At 45.6% G+C, this 22,524-nt stretch overlaps 1 protein-coding gene across 2 annotated transcripts in view; it reads right to left on the minus strand.

Moving 5' to 3' along the window:
* The window catches only part of SH3RF2 (SH3 domain containing ring finger 2), a 152,010-nt gene that overhangs the window by 55,657 nt on the left and 73,829 nt on the right, over positions 1-22,524 (minus strand). For both annotated transcript variants that reach the window (XM_082454171.1, XM_082454172.1), the window contains exon 5: positions 18,515-18,835. In XM_082454171.1, the coding sequence (XP_082310297.1) occupies positions 18,515-18,835 (321 nt within the window). The remainder of the gene's footprint in view (positions 1-18,514; positions 18,836-22,524) is intronic.

A 22,524-nucleotide genomic window follows, 5' to 3' on the forward strand; every position in this document is an offset into this window, starting at 1 on the left:
GATGTATTTCTACTGTATCTGTGGGAAGGAAGGTGATCTCCGCGTCTTACTCTTCCTCCATCTTCCCGAGGACCCCCGCGATTGGATTTTAAGGAGGAAATATTCATTCTCTGGGACACAAGGGCCTCAGTAGTCCAGATTCCCTTTGAGAAAGACTGAGTGACGGGCAACTAGCCCTGCGTGTGGGACATGTGTTCAGGAGTCCTTTCCTGACACTGGACTGGGCTTTTCTCATGTACCCTGAGGCTTCCAGTGAAGGATGGGGTCTGGCACCTCTCTGTAGCTGTGCTCTGCACTGGCTTCTTGGGAAAATGCAGAAAAAAGGCCACACCTCAAACCAGAAAGGCAAAATCCCCTTCTTTAAGCTGGGTCCTCTGGTTGGGCAAAAAGTATCCCCAGCCCTGCCACTCCCCCTTCCATTTTCGAGCTCATGTTCTCCTGAGCCTAACAGCCTGCTGCCTGCAAGGTGGGATTTTGTACCAAAGCAGAATCTGATGAGTTGAGTGCTATTAGTGCTTTTTGAAATGCCACGGTATACCAAAACCTTAATTATAACCCTTGCCCTCCCAGTCATAACGGTCCATTTGAAGAAGTAACTGCTTGGCAATAATTATAATTAAATCCTCTCACTGGGCTTCATTAGGGGCCATAAAAATCTAAACAAGCAAAGTTCCTCTTAGATCTGCTGTGGGTCCTCTCATGGCATTTATTCCCAGGAGATGCTTGTCATGCATCTACAGAGTACCGAGTATTGTGCTAGGTCCTGGGGATCGATGACGAAGGCCACTGCTCACCAGGATAGCACAGACTGTGTGAGAACTCTTCTGTCTCAAACCCGACAGAACCTGGGTCCTGCCTGCACATTTTCCAGACACGAGCAACCCAAAGAGGAGTCATTTCTGAACATCTAGAAATTCACATGCTGTACTGGCCTCTGATACAGACTCCATGACTTAGAAAGTGGCTTTTTATGGCAGAGAGCGGGGCTGACAGTTATTTCCTGAACTAAGGAAAATGGACCCACAGGGAAAGCTGGATGGGGAAAGCAGCAAACCAAAACCAGTCAAGAGACAATATGGCATAATTGCTAAAAACGTGGGTTCTGAATTCAGATTTTCCTAGGTATGGCTCCCTGCTTTATTACTCTTTTACCAGATGACCCTGGCGAAGTTAACCTGGTCCTAAATTAACCTACCTGGTCCTAAATTCCTTCATCTGTTTTAGGTGAGGTTTAATAGGTTTTTCTCTAAGGACTATCAATCTTTATAGGCCTGTGGCTTTTACTTTGAGGGAGGTAGCTGGAGAAGCAAACTGAAGCAGGGCTTAAAGGAAAGTTAGAAAAAAAAAATTCCCTTCTAAAAAATTTAGTGAAGGGAATTCTCTGGTGGTCCAGTGGCTAGGACTTGGTGCTTTCACTGCTGAGGGCTCAGGTTCAATCCCTGGTCAAGGAACTAAGATCCCACAAGCCACGTGGCACGGCCAGAAAAAGAATTTAGTGAGCCCAGAAATCATGTGACAGTGTCAAGTTCACTTGGTATCTTCAGAAAGTTAACTTCTTGCCACTTATTTGTTGTCTCATTATTTAAAAAATTTCTCGAAGGATATCACTGCAACCCCAACAGACATTTTTAAAAAGAGAAAATGGATAACACCCTTCCACATTGTCGGAGCAGTGGTCTCTGCACCTTTTGAGTAATAAGTCCCCTTAATAAATGAAGGCTCTACAATCTCACAGACCTAGGATGTGGAGCCGTCATGGTACCCTGGAACACTGCCTGATGTATTTTTGTTGCCAAGTCTGCCTTCCTCTTCTGGATTATTGTTATAGGGGACCCTTGGGAGACCTCTGATGTGGTTGTCACCTAACAGTTTTTCCTTCCCACGGGGTTGATAGGATGTGGTCATAAAGTCCACCAAGATCTGGGGGTCCTTTCTTGAGACAAGCTCAGGGATCTACAGTGAGTGAAAAGACATGTAATATTTCCAGAGCAAGGACTTACAGCCCCTTTCTGGATAGCATGCTTGCAGGCTTTATAAGATTCTGCAGAAATTAGAAGCTTGTCCACTACTGTCCCAAATTAGATTTAAATAGTCTTGGTTGCCTGCCCAGAGGGCTCAGTCTGTGGTGCCTGAGGTTTGACTGTCCTTGAAGCAAGCCCTCTACTGTTTTCTCCTGTCACTGAGCGAACCACACCAGCTTGGAGCTCCGAGGCTGTTTGCACAATTGGTGCATTGCACCCTTCCAGGCACTGCATCGGATAGGAAATAAAGGGAGAGCCCAACTTTTCAGTCAAATTCGTTTCCAGGTGTCGTGATATTTTCATCTCATTGTGCTCAGAAGGAATGAAACCACGGACTTGCATTAAGAAGGAGGGCCAGCCTTAGAACAACTGTAAACTTATTATTGGTTTTCCCAGCCTGTAGAACAATAACTCAGCACTCAGTAAATGTCTTTTGAGTCTGCTTCCAGGAAGGTCAGTGTCTGAACCATCTGGGACAGATGTGAAGAGACTATCCTCCCAGTTCTCTCTTCTGTTGGCATTAAGAAGTTGTTAACACCAAACAAGGCATATATATATATATATATATATATTTTTTTTTTTTTTGGGGGGTGGCAACCTGTGTCATTTTTCTCAAAAGAAGGCTAGGTGCCAGTGCCCATGGATTTTGACTAGCAGACCTCCTATAACATTTGAGAATGAATGTCTGATGCCTGTTGATTGACAAGCGTTCTGAGTGTTCCCAGCCTTGGATGAGGCAATGTGAGGATGGGGTTGAGAGGAAGGTGTGGTCCCTGCCCTTAAGGAGCGTATATTCCCACTGAGATGAGATGGGGAACACCATCCACAGATTTTGCAAATCACAACCACCACAAGGGCTAATATTTGAATGCTTCCTAGGGATCATCCACTCCTAAGCACCCTATTAGCTCATGTCATCTTCCCAACACACCAAAGGGCTAAATACTATTATTATCATCACCATTCCCATTTTACAGATGAGAAAGTCAAGGCAAAACCCATAAAGTCATTTGCCCAAGGCCATAGAGCCAGCCAGTAAGCAGAGCTGGGGTTCAAACCTAAACATCCTGACTTGAGAGCCGACCCTCTCATAACTCCCTACAGTCTGCAAAGCAGTGTGTGCAGTTTGGAGGTTGGATCAAGAGGCTGTCGGGGCTGGAAGGTTCTCAGAGCGCAGGAGTCTGTGAGGGTTGGAGCCCTCAGACGAGTCCTCTCCCAATGTTTGTAACTTATTTGCTGGGCTGAGCCAGGGCGAGTATGCCTGGTTTCTGGGAATCCTGCAAGGATGGCTGAGAAGAGATTTCCCAGTCCTTTCTCTCCCTGGGGTTTCATGGTGCACTTTCATGGCTTTCATAAGGCACCGGCAGTGGGATGTCAGGCCAGACTTTGGCTCTGTGCGGAGGCTCAGCAAAGCCTAAGGGAGAGGAATGGCTGCATTTGGATAGTCACACTTGATGCTCAGATGGCCGCTGGCCAAAACAGAGATGTTACCACACCCAGTGTCACTTTATCTCCATCATGAGCCAGATGGAATGGCTGTCCCTTATGCGATAGTCAAAGTTTTTTTTTTTTTTTTTTAGAGTTGTGGTCAGGGAACTGAGATTCTTCTTAACTAACTATATATGAACCTTGAAAAATCTGAAGCCCACTCCCCTTGGCTTTAGAACTGTAGTATATGTGAGCTGCAAGGGACCTTAAAGATAGTCTAATTTAATCTCCTGAGCCTCCGAGAGGGGAAATGGCACGTTGAAGGTCACACGTGGGATTTGGTGGCAGAGTCAGGTCAGGTCCCCATTGGGAGAAGGGATCCTGTCTTGGTAGCTGGTTCAAGCGGTTGGTTTACATGATTTGTTTTCCAGACTATGTTTCACTCATTTTCGCCAAGTATTTATTGAGACTTCCATGTGCCTGGCTCTGTCCTCAGGGAGCTTATATTCTAGTGAGGGAACAGGCAAAACAATAAACATACACAAAACAAAAAACAAGGAAAGAGACTAAAAAAGATGTGCTAGGAAGGAAACAGAGTACCGGGAGGGGCTGGCTTTGGAGACGGTGTTTTTGATTCCACGTCTTCCCACCTGGTTAGGATGACCGTGGCCATGAATGTCATCCAAATCAACATGTTGCCCATCCCTTGCACTGGGAAAGCGTGCCTCTGTGGGGACCTCAGCTTTTGGGGTAGGTCCTATTCCCGTGCGGTGCACAGAAGGGATGGGGCTGAGGACACATCAGCTGAAGGCGTATCTTTTCCATATATGGGAGGCCACAGTAAGGGAGGCACAGCCATCCGGCCTCACGCCCAGGGGCGCAGGTGTTTTTGTCCTCTGACAGAAGCCCTAGACGCTAAAGCACTAAAGCATGGGCACACCCTCAGCAAGGGAGGGTGTTGATTAAGCACAAAATCCCCACGGCTGGCAGGGCATGAGCAAGCAAGGCAAAATGAGGGGATCAGCAGAGCTTGGCGGTGACACCCTTCATCTCCTTTACGTGGCACTTGTAGAGAGCCCATCTCTCGCTTTCACTTGTATACTTATTTCTTTCTTCAGTTCCTCACTCTTACAAGCATTCCCTCACTCGTCCATGTCTCCTGTCTTTCATTCAACCCCTAGATCACTTGATCATTCCTTAATTCAGCCATTTCTTCAGTCTCTTGTTTACGTTTATTGACTCAGACACATTGGTACACTCACTGGGTTTCACTCACTTTCTCACTCAGACATCTACTAACATTTACTAAATATTTCCCTGTGCCAGGCTCAACTAGGATTAACCCTGGAGGGGGTCAGGAGGCACCAGTTACCTTGCTGTTATGGAGTTTAGGGTAAGAAGGCAGCAGTAAGGTAAATGCCAAAACAAGGTGTAAAGTGACAGCTGTGTATCCAGAGGCAGATGTGAATGGCTATGGGGGCTCAGCTGGTGCCTCCCAGGCATCTGCTGCTGCCTCTTCCCTTCAGGGCTGCAAGTGACCAGGTACACGCATTCTCACCAAGGCATTAGGGACCTCAGATGTCACTAGACCAGCAAGTATTTGCATTTTAAAGGAAGAGAGAGAGAGAGAGAGAGAGAGAGAGAGCAAGGTTTCACCTAGGGGTTGGCAAACTTTTCCTGTAAAGGATCAGACAGTAAATATTTTAGGCTTTGTGGGACATACAGTCTTTTTGAAAGTCCCCAGCTCTGCTGTGTGGTGTGAAAACGGCCGTGGACAATACGGAAAGAATGAGTGTGGCTGTGTGCCAGCAAGACTTTATTTTTGGATGCTGAAAATGGAATTTTTACATGTCATGGAGTATTCTTCTTTTGATTCCCCCCTACCCTCCAACCAATTAGACCTGTAAAAACCTTCTTAGCTTTGTGCCATACAAAACGAGGCTGAGGGCCACATCTGGCCGGTGGGCTGTAGTTTGCCATTCCTATTGTAGCACCTCCCCGGCAAATAAATGAATAGTGGATAATTTCCAGGTGCCAATAGCAGAAATAGTTTGCAGTGCATAGTCCTTCCCCTGGTGACTGCTTTCTCTGTTTGCATAAAGAGGTGAGGGCCCAGCAAGGGCCTAATCCCAGGCATAGGGAATATGACTTTGAACATCAAGGGTAGACAGTCTCCAATCTCATTCATGTCCTACCCACTTGAATTGGATGCAAGAGAATGATTAAAACCGTGAATGCTCTCTATGACCTGGTACATGCTGCTTCAAATATATTTAGGGTTGGTCTCCCCAGTGCTTGCCCAGAACTTGGCACATGACATGGAATCAGTAAATCTTTATTGAATGAATGGTTGGCTGGCACGTGGTGGGCACGCTGTGTTTGTGAACAGGACTGTGAAGGCAAGGAGCCTTCCCTAATCAGTGCCAGCTCAGATCAAGGTCAAGGCCAAGGCAGCAGGTGGAGCACAAGAGCTCAGTTAGGCAGCTTGAACTAAGCCCAGCAGGAGGGAAGGATCTGTTCCCATTTCTGACTCTACCCTCTCTGTCCTCAGGGTTGCCCTAGACTCAGCCATGAGAAAGCAAGTTTCCCTAGCTGAAGTGTCTGGAAACAAACTGGTGTTTGCAATGTTCTTTGCACATGTAAGCAGGTTTTATTATGCATCTAGTTGTGCAATTTTCCACCAGGGCTGGATTGTTTTGGAGTGGGAAGAGAGGGAGAAGGATGGATATTGCATCTGCCAAAGCTTGTGCTTTGAAAATACAACAAACATTTTTTTTCTATGGAAAAAAAATGGCCCATTTCCTCAGAAGTTTCTCTTTCCTTTTCTTTTTTGAGAACATTATTAATCATCAAAAACAAAATTCCTCAAGCATTAACAAAGGGTTGTGATAGGGGCTTTTACCTTGTTTTTCCATGAGAACAATGTGTTAAGAACAGCCTCCTTGTGCCCTCTGTAGAAACCCTCACCTATGGAGAAGACTTGATTTTCAGCTATGCCCCGAGAAAGCATGAAAGCAGCTAATTTGCTGAACAAACCGAGATGTACCCCTAGTCCACTGTAGACCCCAGAAAACGCCAGCTAGGATGATACAGAATCACTGAATCTTGGATTATGGGTCTGTACAAGGATGGCAAACACCTGGCACACCTGCCTCCTTTTCCTACTCCTGGGCCCATGACAGACATTGCTAATCAATCCCATCATTCCTTCCCACTAAGCCTGGTTACTGCCCTCAAATTGCTCTTAAACTCTCACTGTGAATGATCAAGTCAGCATATGAGAAGCCCTACTCCTGCCACCTGGGTGGGGAAAGAGCATGGGCTTGGAAGAGAGTCAGACCTGGGTTCTGACCCAAATCCTCAAATGTACTTGCTGAGTAACACTGAGCTAGTTACTTAGCCTCTCTGGGTCACAGTTCCTCCATCTAACATGGAAACAATATATCTATTCACAGTACTCACAGAGGCTGGTCTGTATGGAAGACCCTGGCACTGGGCCTGGCACCTGCTATCCAGGCCACAAAATTAGCTCCTTTCCCAGTGGACCTGTTCCAACAATCCAGTGAATATATAGGTCCCTTCAGCCTCTCCAGCCCTGTGCCCATGAGTCTGTTTGCACATTTCCAGTGATGGCACTGGCAAGTCTACCCGTCCCACCTACGGAAAGTTCCAGTTTTTCTCCAAAGCCCTTATATTCTTGGCATGTGTTTGGGAAGAAGGGTCTGATGTTCAGAAAGGGCGTTTGCCTTGCACAGACCTTACGTCAGCTGCCGTTTATGCTACATGTATTGTGCCCCAGGCCCTGTGCCATCTCCCGCACATAGGTGGTCCCCAGTTGGGGCTAATTTTGACCCTGGGGGACATTTGACAAGGTCTGAAGATATTTTTTGTTGCCACAGCCAGGTGGTGGGTGCTCCTGGCATCTAGTAGGTGGAGGCCAGGGATGCTGCCAAACACCCTACCGTGCACAGGACAGTGTCCACAACAGAGAGTCACATGTCCCCAAATGTCAGCAGTGCTGAGGCTGACAAATCCTTCTCTATGTGAATATCTCATTCACTTTCCTAACAGGTCTGTGTGAAAGGTGCTGTTACTGAGTCCTTGCAAATTTGAGCCACATGGACAAGGTCCCTGTGCCATTAAGGAATGTCCATGTCTCCTGTACCACCCTTCTCTATACTACCTTCCTTGTCCCTGACTGTTGCCCTGTACACCTCTTTTCTCTTTTCTCTTGCCCTTCTATTTTATTTTTCCTCTCCTATTTTTCCTTCATGCTGAATTCTGTGAGTGTGTGTGTGTGTGTGTGTGGTGTGTGTGTGTTAAGGGCCCCAGTGGCCTTGGGTATCAGTTACCCTTGCTCCTGGCTCCCAGGGCTAAAGAGTCTGTGTTAAAATGTCTGCGGTCAGGCCAGGCCGCTCCCTTTTTCAACCCTGGCAGGGCTGGGGCTCCTGAGTGGCTCACCTGCCAGAATTAATTGGGCAGAATGATGATGTAAAGTTTAACTTCTTGTTGAAGAAATGCTGAATCAAAGAAGCAAGCCGGGTTAATTACCGAACTTGCTTTGGTCACCAGAAACAAGAATGGTTTTTCCCCAGAGGACCTCAGGGAGCCTGGGCAGGGCGGGGATCTGTGCACTGCTGTTTTCTGGCGTAACTTCAGTATAAAGTGAACTGGGCTGCTGGGGCTGAGGAGAGGGTCTCGCGTCACCTCCTTCTTTCCCCAGGCTGACTTCCTTTATCCTTCAGGTCTCTCTCTACCTGAAGGTCACTTCCTGCAGGTAGGCTTCCCTGACCACCCTCAGACTCTCTTCATTCCCCATCCTTCAACCTCACAGAACTTTGCACACTTACAATCTTGTATCAGGTATTTATAATACTTTGTTTAGTATTTGTCTTTCCTGCTAGTCTGGAGAGTCCACAAGCTTAGGGACCACGTCTGCCTGGTCCACTGTACTGCCTGTGCCTGGAGCACTGGGGACATCCGACAACTCTTTGTTGGCTGCTTCACTGGTGGGCTGTGAGGGGCTTGGGCAACTAGACCAGATGAGGATGTGGCTTACAGAAAAAGCTGAAAGGTGCCAAAAAAAGATGGTGGAAACACGGCCCTGCCTCAGTCTCCACCCTGGTCTCCTCCTTTGTCCAAAGTCTTTTCTCGTGGCTTCCCTCCTGCGGGTTCCCCTTGGGATTACAGCTGAGGGTCTGAGCTGAGCAAGTACAGTTACCCCAAGGGGCCGCAAGATACAAGCCCAAAGCCATACTCCTTCCCTACTTCCAGAATTGCCACTGCTTATCAAGGAAGCACGGGGACTTTTGGAAGCCTCTGCACCCCAGGCAGGCTCTGATGGAGCATCCTTCTGAAGCAGGCTGCTGGTGGACGGCATTCTTAGCAAGGCCTGTTTGCACAGGCCAGCCCTGGGGCATGGGCATGGGGGCAGGTCATAGCTTCCTGAGCTGACCCAACATTAATCATACAGTGAACATTTACTGGGCCATTTACCACTGCCAAACCCTGGCCATTATCTCATATACATGCATCACCTCATTTTATCCTCACAGCGATCTTAAGAGGTTTAAAAAAAAAAAAATCACCACATCACTTCCATTTTACAGATGGAAGAACAGAGGTCCAGAGAGATTAAGTAACTTGCCCAATGTTATATTGCTCAGTAAGAGGCAGGATGAGAGCTGGCTGACCCCAAAGCCCTTATTTTTAAAGAGAATTCTTGTGTGGAAGTGTGCTTGAGAGAAGACCAGAGGAATCACAACCATGACCATCATTGACTAAATAATAGGAGCTGTTCTTCCCGGTGTCATTTACCTTCAGAGTGTGCTATTCGCTAACTGAGCAGCATAATACTCTGCCAGGTCTGTTTTATTACTCCACCTAGAAAATGAGAAAGCTGGGACCTAGACAGGCATAATGCCTCCCCCCGTCACGCTGTTGATGGCAGGGAGCGCTCGGATCAGATTCTTAGGCCTCACTGGTGACATCATGGCACATCAGGTAGTGATGGCACCTGTCTTGTACTAATGATCACTCTTGCAGCCTGGGACCATGTGGCTCACAGATGAGGCATTAAACGATGCAGTAAAAGGACTCTTAGTTTGGTCTTAAACCACAGTTAGTTTATTTGATTTTGGAGGAAGACGTGGACTCTGTTATGGAATTACCTTTTCCTGCCAATTTTCTCACATATAAAATGAGACAAGATCACCCCCATGTTGGCCAGGAGTTGTGAAAAATATACCTTAGGGAATTCAGATTGGAAGGGTCACCTAGATCTTGGAAGTTGTCTGGCTCGATGCCCGATTTAAGCCAGGGGCTCTCCTCAGTCACACCGATGATGATATATTCTAAACACTCTGCTTGGAGGCAAGCAGGTAAGAGCAATGGCGGCAGCTTACCGAGTTATGGCTAATCCCTGAAAAGACCTCGCAGGGAAGGACCTACCCATTTTGCAGATGAGGATGCTGAGGCTCGATGGGGTAAGGTACTTAGTTCACTGTCACTTAGTTATTAGGTAGCAAAGCCGTGGCATGAAGCTTAGGCTGACTCAGAGCCCTTCTGTTTATATTAAGCTGCCTTCCTCTACAGGGAAAAATAAAAACCACCCCAAAATCCAACAGCAGCACCCATAGGCTCCTTCAGCATTTTCCGTACTTAGTTTCTAACAATCTGTGTGATGGGAGAGATTTGTCCCTGTTCCTCATGAAATCCTTCATGTGCTGATTTATGTTCCTTTCCTCTTCCAGACACAGGAACACAAAACCAGTCTGTAAACCCACGTTTGGAAAAATAAAGTCAACTTCTATTCCCACAGCAACCCTGAAGCCCTTTCTTCTCCAGGCTGAAGAAACCTGGTCTTTTCCTCCTGGTCTTAGCCCAGCTGTGGGAACCAGTCCTCAGGAGGGGCAGGAGGGTGAACACACGGCTGATGGGGCCAGGATGAGGAGGCCGGCCTGAGGGCAGTGATAAGGCTGTAAACAAGGAGACTGGCACAGGCAGGCAGGGGAGATTAGCCCAGCTGGCAGCGGCCAGTGGAAAAAGGAGTAGCAGTTCAGTGATGGCAAACACACCAGGAGAGAAGGTGGTGAGAAATGAGTCCTGTCTTTGAACTAGGGAAACGCCCGGGAACAAACAAGGAAGAGAGAGAAAGAGAAACACGGGGCGGGTGGGGAGAGAATAAATATATAGTGGTTAAGACATGAACTTTGGATTCCCCAGTATATGCTGAGGGCCCATGATATGAAAGTTTGGAGATCATTGTGAAATAATTTAGTTAAAACTCACAGTATAGGATCTTACACATCATCAGCTCTTAGAAGGTAGTAGTCAATCTTATAGAAGCATTGCAGCTTAAAAAAATTCAGGAGGGGGGACTTCCCTGGTGGCCCAGTGGTTAAAACTCCACACTCCCAGTGCAGGGGGCCTGGGTTTGATCCCGGGCCAGGGAACTAGATCCCACATGCATGCAGCAACTAAGAGTTTGCATGCCACAACTAAGGAGCCTGCAAGCCGCAACTAAGACCTGACGCAACCAAATAAGTAAATAAATAAATAAATATTAAAAAAAAAAATTCAAGAGGGATGATAGATTTGGAATGTCACCATTTTGCAGCCCCGAATCAATGGTCATGAATGGTTCCTCATGAATGGTAGAGAGGATGTGTTAACATTGCATAGGCTCAACCCAGAATGTGCAGAATGTGGAAAATTCAACAGGAGAAATGACTTGGCTTTTTTTACATGTCCATGGCAAAGGACGAGAGAGACAGAGAGAGAGGGTCAGGGACAGAGAGAGAGAGACAGAGAGACAGAGAGAGAAAGCAAAAGCAAGAGGACCTGTAGAATAAAAGAAATCTAATACACATATCAACCCAATGCAAGGTGTTTACCTCATTTAGATGCCATTTAAACAAAACATCTTGTAAAAAACTTATAAGGCAAATATGGACATTTGAACACTGAACATTTAATGTTTTTAAGAAATTATTTTCCATTTTCTAGTGTGTGGTAATGGGATCACTCTTATGTTAAACTCTTGGAAGAAAATACTCCCTGAAATTTTTAAACAGGTACTGAGATGTGTATGGATGAAATGATATTATGTCTGAGCTTTGCTTTAAAGTAACTCAGTTAGGAGCTGGTTCATGAGTGGGGTTATAACTGAAATAAGATTGGCCTGTGAGTGGATAATTGCTGAGACTGGGTGATATGTACAGGACGGTTCACTGTGTTCTTCTCTTAACTTTTATATGTGTTTGAAATTTTCTGTTACAAAAAAGTTCAAAAAACCTGGAGGAGAGTGATTGAAGAGAAATCTAGCAACTGACTACCAAGAAATTTTGACTGCTAACATTTTCAATAATAACAAAAATAATAAAAATGGGAGCCAAGCACTTTACACCCACTTTACATCTTTGATACTCCCGACAGCCTTGTGAGGTAGGGGTTATTCCTGTTTTTTTGATGGAAACTGAAGCTTAGAGTGGCTACAGACTTGTCAGAAGTCTCACTGCTGGGACGGGGGAGAGGTGTCTGGGTCTAAGGCTGGAGTGGTTTCCCCTGTACGTAACACCGCTTCTCTAGGTGGCTCCTGAGAGTTCTTTACCCAGGAGATCTGGCAGAGCAGAGGGCAGCAGAAGCCCTCTGGTTCTACCCTGTGTCTTTTTTTTTTTTTTTTTTTTTGCTTTCAGATGTCTGCCAGGGAATTCCTGCTAAGGCATTAACTGATAATGTATGAGAACAGTCTAAGGGGCTGTCTCCACCCAAGGAGTACGTTCTTGAAAATTTAATAAACATATTTCAAGCACCTGTTAGGCCCCATAGAAGGTACTTTGGGGCAGATAGTGATGACATGGAACAGAACAGTTTGAGGGGACAGGTGTTGATTTAGTGGCGCCGCCCCACTTTTCACTCACGACTCTTTGGGGCCAATCTGGCCAGTTCAAGAGAGCTCTGACAGCCTCACTTGTGAGCAGGGGTTTGTTGTGTGAAAATTGTAAAGATAAAAATTTATATTGGAAGATAATCAAAATAAGAATATAAGCATAGGGGAAGTTTATTTCTGTAAATTACCTTAGAAGGAGGATTAGCTAAGAATCTTAAACATACATTAGCACTGACACTGTGTCCAAAGGAAAAAAAAATTATATTACTACTCAGTAAAAACCATCTCTCATGGCTGTCCTGAGTACCGTAAAGTTGGGTTGGGAGATTTCTACGAAAGATGGAGACAAAGGGACACAGGAGATCTGGACTTATAGTTGAAGTTCCTAGAAATTATTTTCTTCAGAATATTTTGAATATTGGATTGAAAGGAGAGTCAGCTTTACAGACCTCAGGATTCCCTAAGGCACATGACAGCTTATCTTCCCAGAAGCCCAGGAAAGATGCTTGGACTTGCCATATTATCATCCTGGGATGGGATGGAGGAGGCCTGGGGGAGGGAATCACATCATAAGGAATGATTTCAGTGACCTGTCTTTCCCCTCTCTATCTTGCCTCTTTTATTTTCTGGGTAATCAGAAGAGGGGAAAGGGATTGGTAGTTATTTAAGTAAATCAGAGGCCTCTGTCTTTGTTTTTGATTCTTGAGGCAAAATATGTTATTAGAAAACTTGATTGGGGCTTTGGAAAGTCAACAGCAACATAAATGAATAAAACACCACCCCTGCCCCTAACAAGTTTTCAATCTAGTAAGCCTGGTGATAAGATACATATGGGGTGCTTATAGTACAAAGAACACAAGTGTAAACAATGTGATGTGAACACAGGGGAAAGATATTAATTCTGCAGAAGAGGGGTGGCAGAAGTTTCCTTGAAGAAATGGTATGCATACAGGGTTTGGGGTATGGATGTGACAGTGACAGGCAAATGAACCAAAAATAAATTCCAGGAGGAACAGCATTTACTTATTCCACAAACATTTGTTCATTGCCCAGAGTAATGCAGGCACTATGCTGGGTACAAGCACAAAAAGCCAAGAGGTGGCCTAGTATACACTATGCTTACAGATGTTGAGTAGGTCACTGCAACTTGTGTGTGTGCATGTGTGGGGGGGACATGGGGGGAGGCTGGAAGGCTACCGTCAGATCAGGGAGGATTTAGAATGCCTTCATTCATTTAGGAGAGAGGGCACAGGTCTGGCCTCAAATCCTGGGTCTGTTTCTAGCTTTCAGACTTTGGGCAAGTTATCTAATTTTTCTGTCCCAAACCTTTTCTGTTTGGTAAAATGGGCACATGAACACCTACTCTGAACAGTTGTGAGAATAGTCATAATGTCTGTAAATCATCTCATATTGATAGTTTCTGACTCCTGGTGGACACTTAGTTAATGGCAGGTATTGCCGCTTCTGAAGACTGTAGGGAACCATTGGTGGTCTGGGGAGGAGAAGCAGCCAAACAGATTTGGGTTTTCAAGAGTATGGAGGCTATGATTGGGAGAATGGGTAGGGGTGAGGGGGTCGGCAGGGTGAGGGGTTGAGATTGAGCAAGGTTCTGGGAGACCAGGGAGAGGCTGAAGCAGTGATGGGGACCAAAACTTAGGCAGTGGGATGGAATGAATAGAAACAATTGCAATTTAGGTGGCAAACTGAGCTTGCTGACGAACTGGATGTAGAAGGTGAGGGAAAGAGAGAACTCTGGAATGATGACAGGCTTTCTATATAGCTGCACTGCAGTTGCACTCACCTGGGCCCGTGATACAGGAGAAGGGGCGGGCTGAAGGAGGGGGCTGGAGGAATTGGCAGTGGCGGGAGGGGCAAGGGAGGAAGAGGCTGAGTTCCCTGGGCAGGGAGGGTGCGTAGACTGGGGGAGCAGACTGTCTTTGGAAGGCTAGAGTTACAGAAAACCAGAGCACCTCATGGTGCTGCGAGTGGGGAGATGGGACAAACCGACTCCACATCCTGAACAAGTCAGTTTTGGAATCTCCAGGGTGGGCCTGGCACGGTGACTTCCCTTAAGAGGCATTACTGACGGACTTCTTTCTAACTCGTGTCCCATGCAGTTGACTTTCCTTCTCCTTCTAAGGCGTCGCCGTCCTCAGTGCAGACCTAGAGATAATCTCCAGGACTCCCCCAAAGGCCAACGGCATTGGTTCCAATTCTCCTTCTTAACCTCCTGCAGTGCAGTTTCCCACGGAACCTACTCAGAGTCTTCAGGTCTAATCCTGAATTATTTTCAAGCACAATTGTTTTTAGTCCGAAGTTCACCTTTAAGGTCACTTCCTGACGTTCCAGCCAGATGTGTCAGGTGGTTTCCCAAGGGTGGGAGGACACAATGACAACAGGAAAACAGAATTCCTTGCTTCAGCTTCTCTCTGTGAGAAGATAGGAACTGCTACCCTTTGGCGCTTAAGAGGTGACGGATAATCCACCTCTTCATTGTTTCTGTAGAGGTGTTTTCAGGAGACCTACTCCTTGCTCCTCCAAGCCCCCTCCGTTTAGTTGGTGGGGACTGGACATTCTTTAAAGAGGCTTTTCCCTAAAAAATTTTCCTGGACTTTTTACACGTCAGTCACAGAAGGACCAATGTTCAAATATTCAAATATCCCTCTCTCAGGGAACATGACTGAAGCTGACAAATGCCCTCTTCTCTCCTTCCGCAGCACTTCCTACACGTTCTAATTATGCATGTATTTACTCTGGACTGGTGCTTTCTAAACTGCATTGCGTCCCATCTTCATGGTTTTTGCCATATCCACATATCACTTGTACCTTTATTAACTCACTGTTCTTTAAAACAAAAGCTTTAACATTTTAATAAAGTATTAAAGATTTTTCATAGACTTCTGTGAACAAGAACTGGTATCACTTGTAAGATATGGAGGATAACATCCGACAACATGATAAAAAACATACAGTGTTAATGAAATTCAGAGATGGGCAATTGCTTGCCCAAAGCTCTGAGCCTGATGCCTTGTTCTCTCTTCCTGACAGAGGGAGATTAGCAAAACCTGATAGAGGATGTTAAAGACAGACTAGCACCAAACTAAGACTTTCTGATATCACCAAGAGGCTTGGGGAAAGTTGGAAAGGAAGTAACTTTCTCTGTCGACAGTTCTGTGTTGTAAAATTCCAAGTATCTTCACCACCTAAGTCAGTGTGGGTGCCATCAGGGTGTTCATCTCATTTTAGGAAGCCCTAACTCCACTGTAGTCAGTCATTTATTTTCTGTGTCCCTGCTAGACTGTGAGTTCCCTGGGGGCCAAAGCTTACTCCTGGTGCCTTCAGTACCGTGCACAATGCTTGGACACAGTTGGTAGTTCATAAAGGAACAAAGTGATAGTAAATGAAAACCTTCTTGAGGTGCAGAAGACTTAGGGCAAATTCTTTACTGAGGGGTGGGCAGGGAAGAGAATGCTGGAAGGCCTTGGAGTCAGGTGAAGACGTGCAAGAAAAGGGAGGCTACAGACATTCAAGATAAACTACATTGATGTAACGGTGTTGCCTGATGACGTCTCTCTTAATGGCGAAGCATAGTGACAAGAGCTTATGGGCCAGAATCACACAATTCTACGGTCAAAACAGACTCTCACTGTTCACTAGTTATAGGAACTTTGGCCAAACCATTTTTCTTGGGGGCCTTAATTACGTCGCTGTAAAGTGAGAGTACCTCACCTACAAAGGCTCTTACCATATTTTAGGATGGAGCGCAGGACTCAGGACACTGGCAACAAAGAAGGAATTCCTTCCTTCCTCCCTCCCTTCCTCCCTCCCTTCCTTCCTTCCTCCCTTCCTTCCTTCCTTTTCTACCTATCAATTCTTTTACTTTCAATAAATGTTTGAGGTTATTATTGCTGTTCTTGATGCTTTGGTAGTAGAATCCCCAGGACTCAATCTGGTAATTAGTACATTGTAAGCACTCAACAGATGTCTACTGGTTGAAAGAATTACACTTACCTGTGATCTTTCTATAGGAAACAATTCCTCCTCCAGTCTTCCCTGTCTATGTATACGCCACCACCATCTGCCTAGATGTTTAAGCCAAATGTCTTGATTCATTGATTTATTGAGCACCTACTAGGGACTATGTACTATGAAAGGTGCTGGGATGGGGAAGGAGGGGGGGTTTGATAAGCTAGACCCAACCACAGCTCTGAAGGATATTAGAGAAAAAGGAAGCAGGAGATCTTGTCATTTGCTCAACTTTCCACTCATCTTTAGATGTAGCTATAAGTGGGGCATTTTAAGAGTGTGTTTTTGACAACATCTGGGCAAACATGTAGAAATACTTATAATCCACCACCATGTGAATTGAGAAAAGGCTATCAGTACTGTGCAGTGGTTCCCTGGGGATAGGATATGCCACTTTGGAATTCTCACGATTTGTGAACATTAGGAAGGATTACTACTTGTTTTGAATCCTACTAGGATTCTCTGCTTCGGTCCAGCCTCTCTGTTGATGAGGTAAATGACCAGGAAGAAGAATGAAAAAGGCACAGGGAAAGTGACTCTTGGTTAAATCCTTTGGGAAGCCAACTTATAGCTGAGTGAGCTAGCCTAGATCTACTGAGTGTGGGCTGTACTTCGTATACCTATGTCTATATATTTAGAAAGAATGGTTTCAGAAAAATTCTGCTAGTCTTTCGCTTAACTGTGAGTCACTAGGCTCCCATGTTGGAGCATGTATGTGTGTGTATGTGTGTGTACGGGGTGTAGAACTTGGGGCACAAAATGTGTATGTACTTGTAAAAAAGTGTATGGAGTGTGTTTCACAGTTTTTTAATGCAAGGAGAGTGTATAGGGAAGGGAAGGGAATTTCACAGTTTTTTAATGCAAGGAGAGTGTATAGGGAGGGGAGAGTGTAATTGTGTGTGAGTGTGTATGCAGTGCAAGTGGCGGGCAGAATGACATCAACAGCCAGCCTCCTAGAGATGCAGACAGTGGTATAAGGTCTGAAGTGCTGTAGCAGGTGATTGTTTTCCTTTTAGACCAGCACACAGGTCTTTGAGGAACCCTTGACTTTCTCCTCCTCCTTGTCTTGTTAAAAAGGGATTAAAGTCCAATTAAGTCATTTAATCCCAAGGTAGAGATTCATGTTTAAAAACAAGGTTTACAGCTTAATAAAAATTACATCAGTGCAAGTTGAGGTTTGTCTTTTCAAGTTGTCACCTGCCTGGATCCAGAGAGTGTTTATAGCAGAATACCTGACATGCAGTTCTTAATCACTTTGCCTTGTACCTCTGGTCCTTCATCTTTTAAAGCATCCTTCAACCTAAATAGCCTCATGCTGTTAGAAGCAGTTCTGCTTCTGGATTGCCAGGACTGCCCCTTGGCTTATCTCCCTTCAGTTGGCAACTCAGTGGCCAGGCTTAATAATAATAGCAGTTGTATTAATAACAATAGTATTAAGAGCTAATGCTTATTGGGTACTCAGTATGTGCCAGGCATTGTGCTAAGCACTTTACATACATTATCTTATTAAATGCTCCATATGAAAACCACCAGGGCTGGCTTCAAGGGTGTGTGACATGTGTAGTCACACAGGGCTCTGTGCTCAGAAGGGCCCGTCACTTGGTCTGATGCTCTGCTGTTGCCATCTTGAAATTCTTAATCATTTTTGACCCGCATTTTCATTTTTCACTGGGCCTTGCAAAGTATATAGCTAGTCCTGAAAACACCCAATAACCCATAGTTTCTTTTTCTTTCTTTTTCTTCCCTTCCACGTGATGCCTGATACATTACTGGAGGATGGAACAGTGAATGTTAAACTGTGATCCCAGAAAACAGATGTCATTATCTCCTTGGAGGGAAGTTCTCTAAGGGACAGGAACCATGCCATGGCTCTTAGCAAGGGAAAGCAAACCCCCCTCCTCTAAACCTCAGTTTTCTCATCTGTAAAATGGGGGTAACAACAACAACAATAATAATAATACCTAGCTCACAGGCTGTTTCAAGGATGAAATGAGATCATGTATAGACATCTCTGACACATGATAACATTAGTTGTTATTAATGCATTATGGGGGCTTAGCAGGTACTAAACATCCAATATTGCTTGTGACACGGTGTGGGTCACTTGCCCAACTCCAAGGTACCCTTATCCCAGGGGTTTGTTCCCTACCTGCCCCACGGAGCTGGGAGGAGCATCCGCTTTCTCCATGTGCTGGGTGATCACAGAGGGGTTGCTGGAGCTGATGAGCACTGGGGTGCTGATCTCCACCATATGGCGCCCCGAGGGAGAGTGCACCATCCTGTTGAGGGTGTTCAAGGCTGTCATGATGGAGAACTGCCCGGGCCCCTTCCTCCTGGACCCCGGGCCCCTTCGGAGTGTGGGTGTGTTGGTCGCCTTGCCTCTGGACGATGACACCAGGGACATGCCTTTTGTGCGGGATGACTGACGGCCTTTGTTCTTCTCTAGGAGGTGTCTTGCGGTGAGGTTTGGCTGAAAAGACAAAAGGTCTGATGAGAATTTAGTCATCCTGATCTCGTGTGAGCAGCTGTGTCTTACCCAGGCTAGTCTGAAGCAGGCTCAGATGCCACCGCCTCAGTTGTCATTCCTTGGTCAGCTTCCATCTGTTATCAATATATCCCAATTCCTTTACTATATCAATCAATTCTCACAACTCTCCTGCAACGTAGGTACAACTCTTATTGAGGTCTGAAGAATTTAAAACAAGCCATGATAGTCTGCTCTGATTTTCCCGTCTCTCTCAGCATCATCCCAGCCTCCTTTACCTGGGGGACCCTTCCCTCTTCCTCTAGGCACCCCTGAATCCCCCCCTCCACCCTTGACTTGCTTGTTTGCCCTTCTCGGTGTTCCTGCAGCCCCCATGCTTTCCCACTCCACACCGTAATCATTTATCCTCCTTTCCTCCGCTGGACTGTTAGCTGCCTGAGGGCAGAGGCCTTATACGCGTGTTCTCTGCTGTATCCCAGAGTGGGTGCTCGATGAGTGTTTGTGGAATAATGAGTGGATGAAATTGCTCAAGTTCATACGTTTGATAAGTGTTTAACCAGAATGTAAGTCCATTCAGGACCCTGGATCACCTAAGGCTAAGACCACCTTTTACTACTTCCTTTAAATACTTTTACCTCATCACCATTCTCTCTTGTTCTATACCTCTTAGTCAGTGGTGTGCCGGTACATCAGAAAAACAAACAAAACAAACAAACAAATGACCCCCCTCACCCCGATCTGTAGAGTGTACCGATCTCTGTGGTGTAAAAATCTACCAATGGTTTAACAACTGGCTAGCAAGATTCCTGAAAACCTAACACCCAGCCCTTGCCATCTAGCTCCAGCCAGCTCTAGCACCACCACTGACTGTATTGTATTTTGAGTACCCTTGCCACCAAGGGCCCCGTGAGTTCATGGCCTTCAGAAATCGGAAATATGCTGACAAAGGGGATTGTGTGAACAAACTTTCCAGGACAGTTACTTAAATTTCCATCATGATGATTGTCACCAGTTGCCCTCTAAAAGCACGTGTCTCATTCTAATTTAGAGATTCACCTGTAGAGGTAAAAGGGAGTTTGCTCCTTTAAGAACTTTTTCTTCCTTTAAGAACTTTTTAATAACAATGTGAGGATGATTAAGATGATTAATATAGTTGAGATAGAAAATTTTAAAAAAGATGCCGCCAGAAGCTTGTAATATTGTGAAAAGAAAGCATCAAGTAGGGGAAGGGGCATTATTATGCCCACTTTAAAGACAAGAGAGCTGAAGGGGTGACATAAATGGCAGAGCCAGCATGTAAACAACCAAACAGGAAAAGACCAGGCGGTAATAAATGCTCTCATGTGTCAGAGAGTGACTGGGGGAGGCGGCTACTTTAGATTGGTGGGGGGCTGTCAAGGAAGACCTGCTGAGAAGGTGACATTCAAGCTGAGACACAGATGCCAAGAAGGAACGAACCATGTGAAGACAGGCATGAGAACATGCCAGGAGAGGGATCGCAAGCTAGTGGAAAGATCCCGAAGAGGGAGAAAGCTCAGCCTGTTTGAGAAAAAGATGTGAAAGAACTAGAAAGAAGGATGGACCAGAGTGAGTGAGGGGCAGGTGGTAAAGAGGAGACCATGGAGACAGGCAAGAGCTGGATCACATAAGGCTGGGAGGCTCTGAGTTTATTGAGTGTAACAGGAAGCCTTTGGCAGGATTTAGGTGGAAGGGTGACATGATCTGATGTATGCTTTTATTTAGAAGCTCATGCTACGGTTTGGCCGCTTCCTACTTAGCGTCTGACCCAGCAATCCCACTCCTGGGTAATTACCCAAGAGAAATGAAAACTCAGGCTCACTCAAAAATGGGTATGCTCATGTTTATAGCTGCTTTAGTGATAGTTGCCAAACAATTGGAAACAATCACAATGTCTTTCAATCGGCGAATGGATGACAGACTCCGGCACATCCGCATCGTGGACCATGACTCAACCAAAAAAAGGCACGAGCTACCAATACACCCGACCACATGGCTGAACCTCAAAGGCATTATGCTAAGTGAAGGGAGCCAGACTTCAAAGGCTACATTCTATATGATTCCATTTCTGTGACATTCTGGAAAAGGAAAACTGCAGGAGCAGAAAACAGGTCAGTGGGTGCCAGGGGTTGCAGTCAGGGAAGGAGCAGACTTCCAAGAGGCAGCCTGCCCTTGTAGTTTTTGGCAGGTGTTGGAACTATTTTATATCTTGATGGTAGTGTGGTTATACTGTATGCATTTATCGGAATGCAGAGACACCAAAAAGAGCAAATTTTACTGTATGTAAATAAAAATAAATACATAAAAAGCTCACTCTGGCTGCTATTCAGAAGTGCCAGACCGGAAGGAGGGAGATCAACTGGGAAATTACTGAAATTATTTAGGGCGCTTCTGATGGAAGCCTGGACCATGTCTCATGTTCCCCCAGAGCACGCATCCCGCCATTGTTCACCCAGTAAGACGATAATACACGCTGAGTTGAATGAGTAAAGTTCTTTCTGGTCATTCATAGCCACGATGAAATAAGTTAATTTCTTTTTCTGCCTTCACCTAATTGTTCTGCCCCCAGGTGAGCAATACCGTGAGTGTTTCCGTCAGCAACACAGACAAAGAGCCCCGTGTGACTCTAGGTCTTCCCTGTCCTCTGCCAGGGTGATTAATAGCTCAGTCGGGGAAGGACTGCAGAGCTCTTCAATTTGCACCCACTCATTTGAAACAATATCCTTGAGGTTCACTGGGCTGAGCGAGGTTCATATAACCCAGGCAGGCCCCGCTGGAGAAGTCCTGACAAGAACGGGCATAAGCTCCGCGTTTGTTTTACCACCTTTTACCCAGGTGCAATTCAATAAGTCAAATGATACATTAACAAGAAAAATCCTGTTTATGCCAAAAAAGCCCCACCTCACTCTCAGAAGAAAGCTCTCCTTCCTTCCAATTGCTTTGCACGGCGCTGGTAGTTCAAAACTTATTTAAAGGGTTCTCAGCAAGTGCTGGTCTTAATGAAATGACTGGAGTCAAATTTTAAGTACTCCTTTAAAAAGCTCAATATAGAGTTCAAGTAATTTTTGAAAACCAGGTTCCCAGATTAGAGCAACCACTTGATTATCTTTTCCCCTCCTAGCAATTAGGAGAACAAATGAAGCGATGGCTAGTTTGATGATGATTGTGAGGGTTCTTGTAATCACTAATTTTAGAGGTGGAGCAGTGGGGAGAGTATCCAAATGAATAATCATTAAATGTAGAAGTTTTGGGAAAAAAGGATCAGAAATGGGTAATGAAATCAGTGATGCCTTTTTTCCCCAGACCTATGAAGAAGCTTCTTGAAATAATACAGGGGACCATGCAAGCTCTAGTCTGCAAAAATTTAAGCACCCCCTATGTATCCAACTAGGATTAGTTGTAGCTCATCTCTGTCCTTGGAGACTTAACGGTTATCTCCCAAACGTCGTAATCGTTCCTCTTCAGCATATGTTGCTTGATCCAGCAAACGGCTCTACCACTGACCTAGGCACACAAATCCGAAAGTGGGGCGTGATCCTTGACCACTTCCTCGCCCCTATCCCCCGCTCCTGTGGCTCTGCCTCCTAAGAGGTCCTGGAATCTGTCCAGTTGTTTCCAGTCTACTAGTCAAAGCTACAGTCATTTTCTAACTGAGC

The sequence above is a fragment of the Balaenoptera physalus genome (assembly GCF_965194825.1).
Source record: "Balaenoptera physalus genome assembly, chromosome: 3".
Taxonomy (NCBI): domain Eukaryota; kingdom Metazoa; phylum Chordata; class Mammalia; order Artiodactyla; family Balaenopteridae; genus Balaenoptera; species Balaenoptera physalus.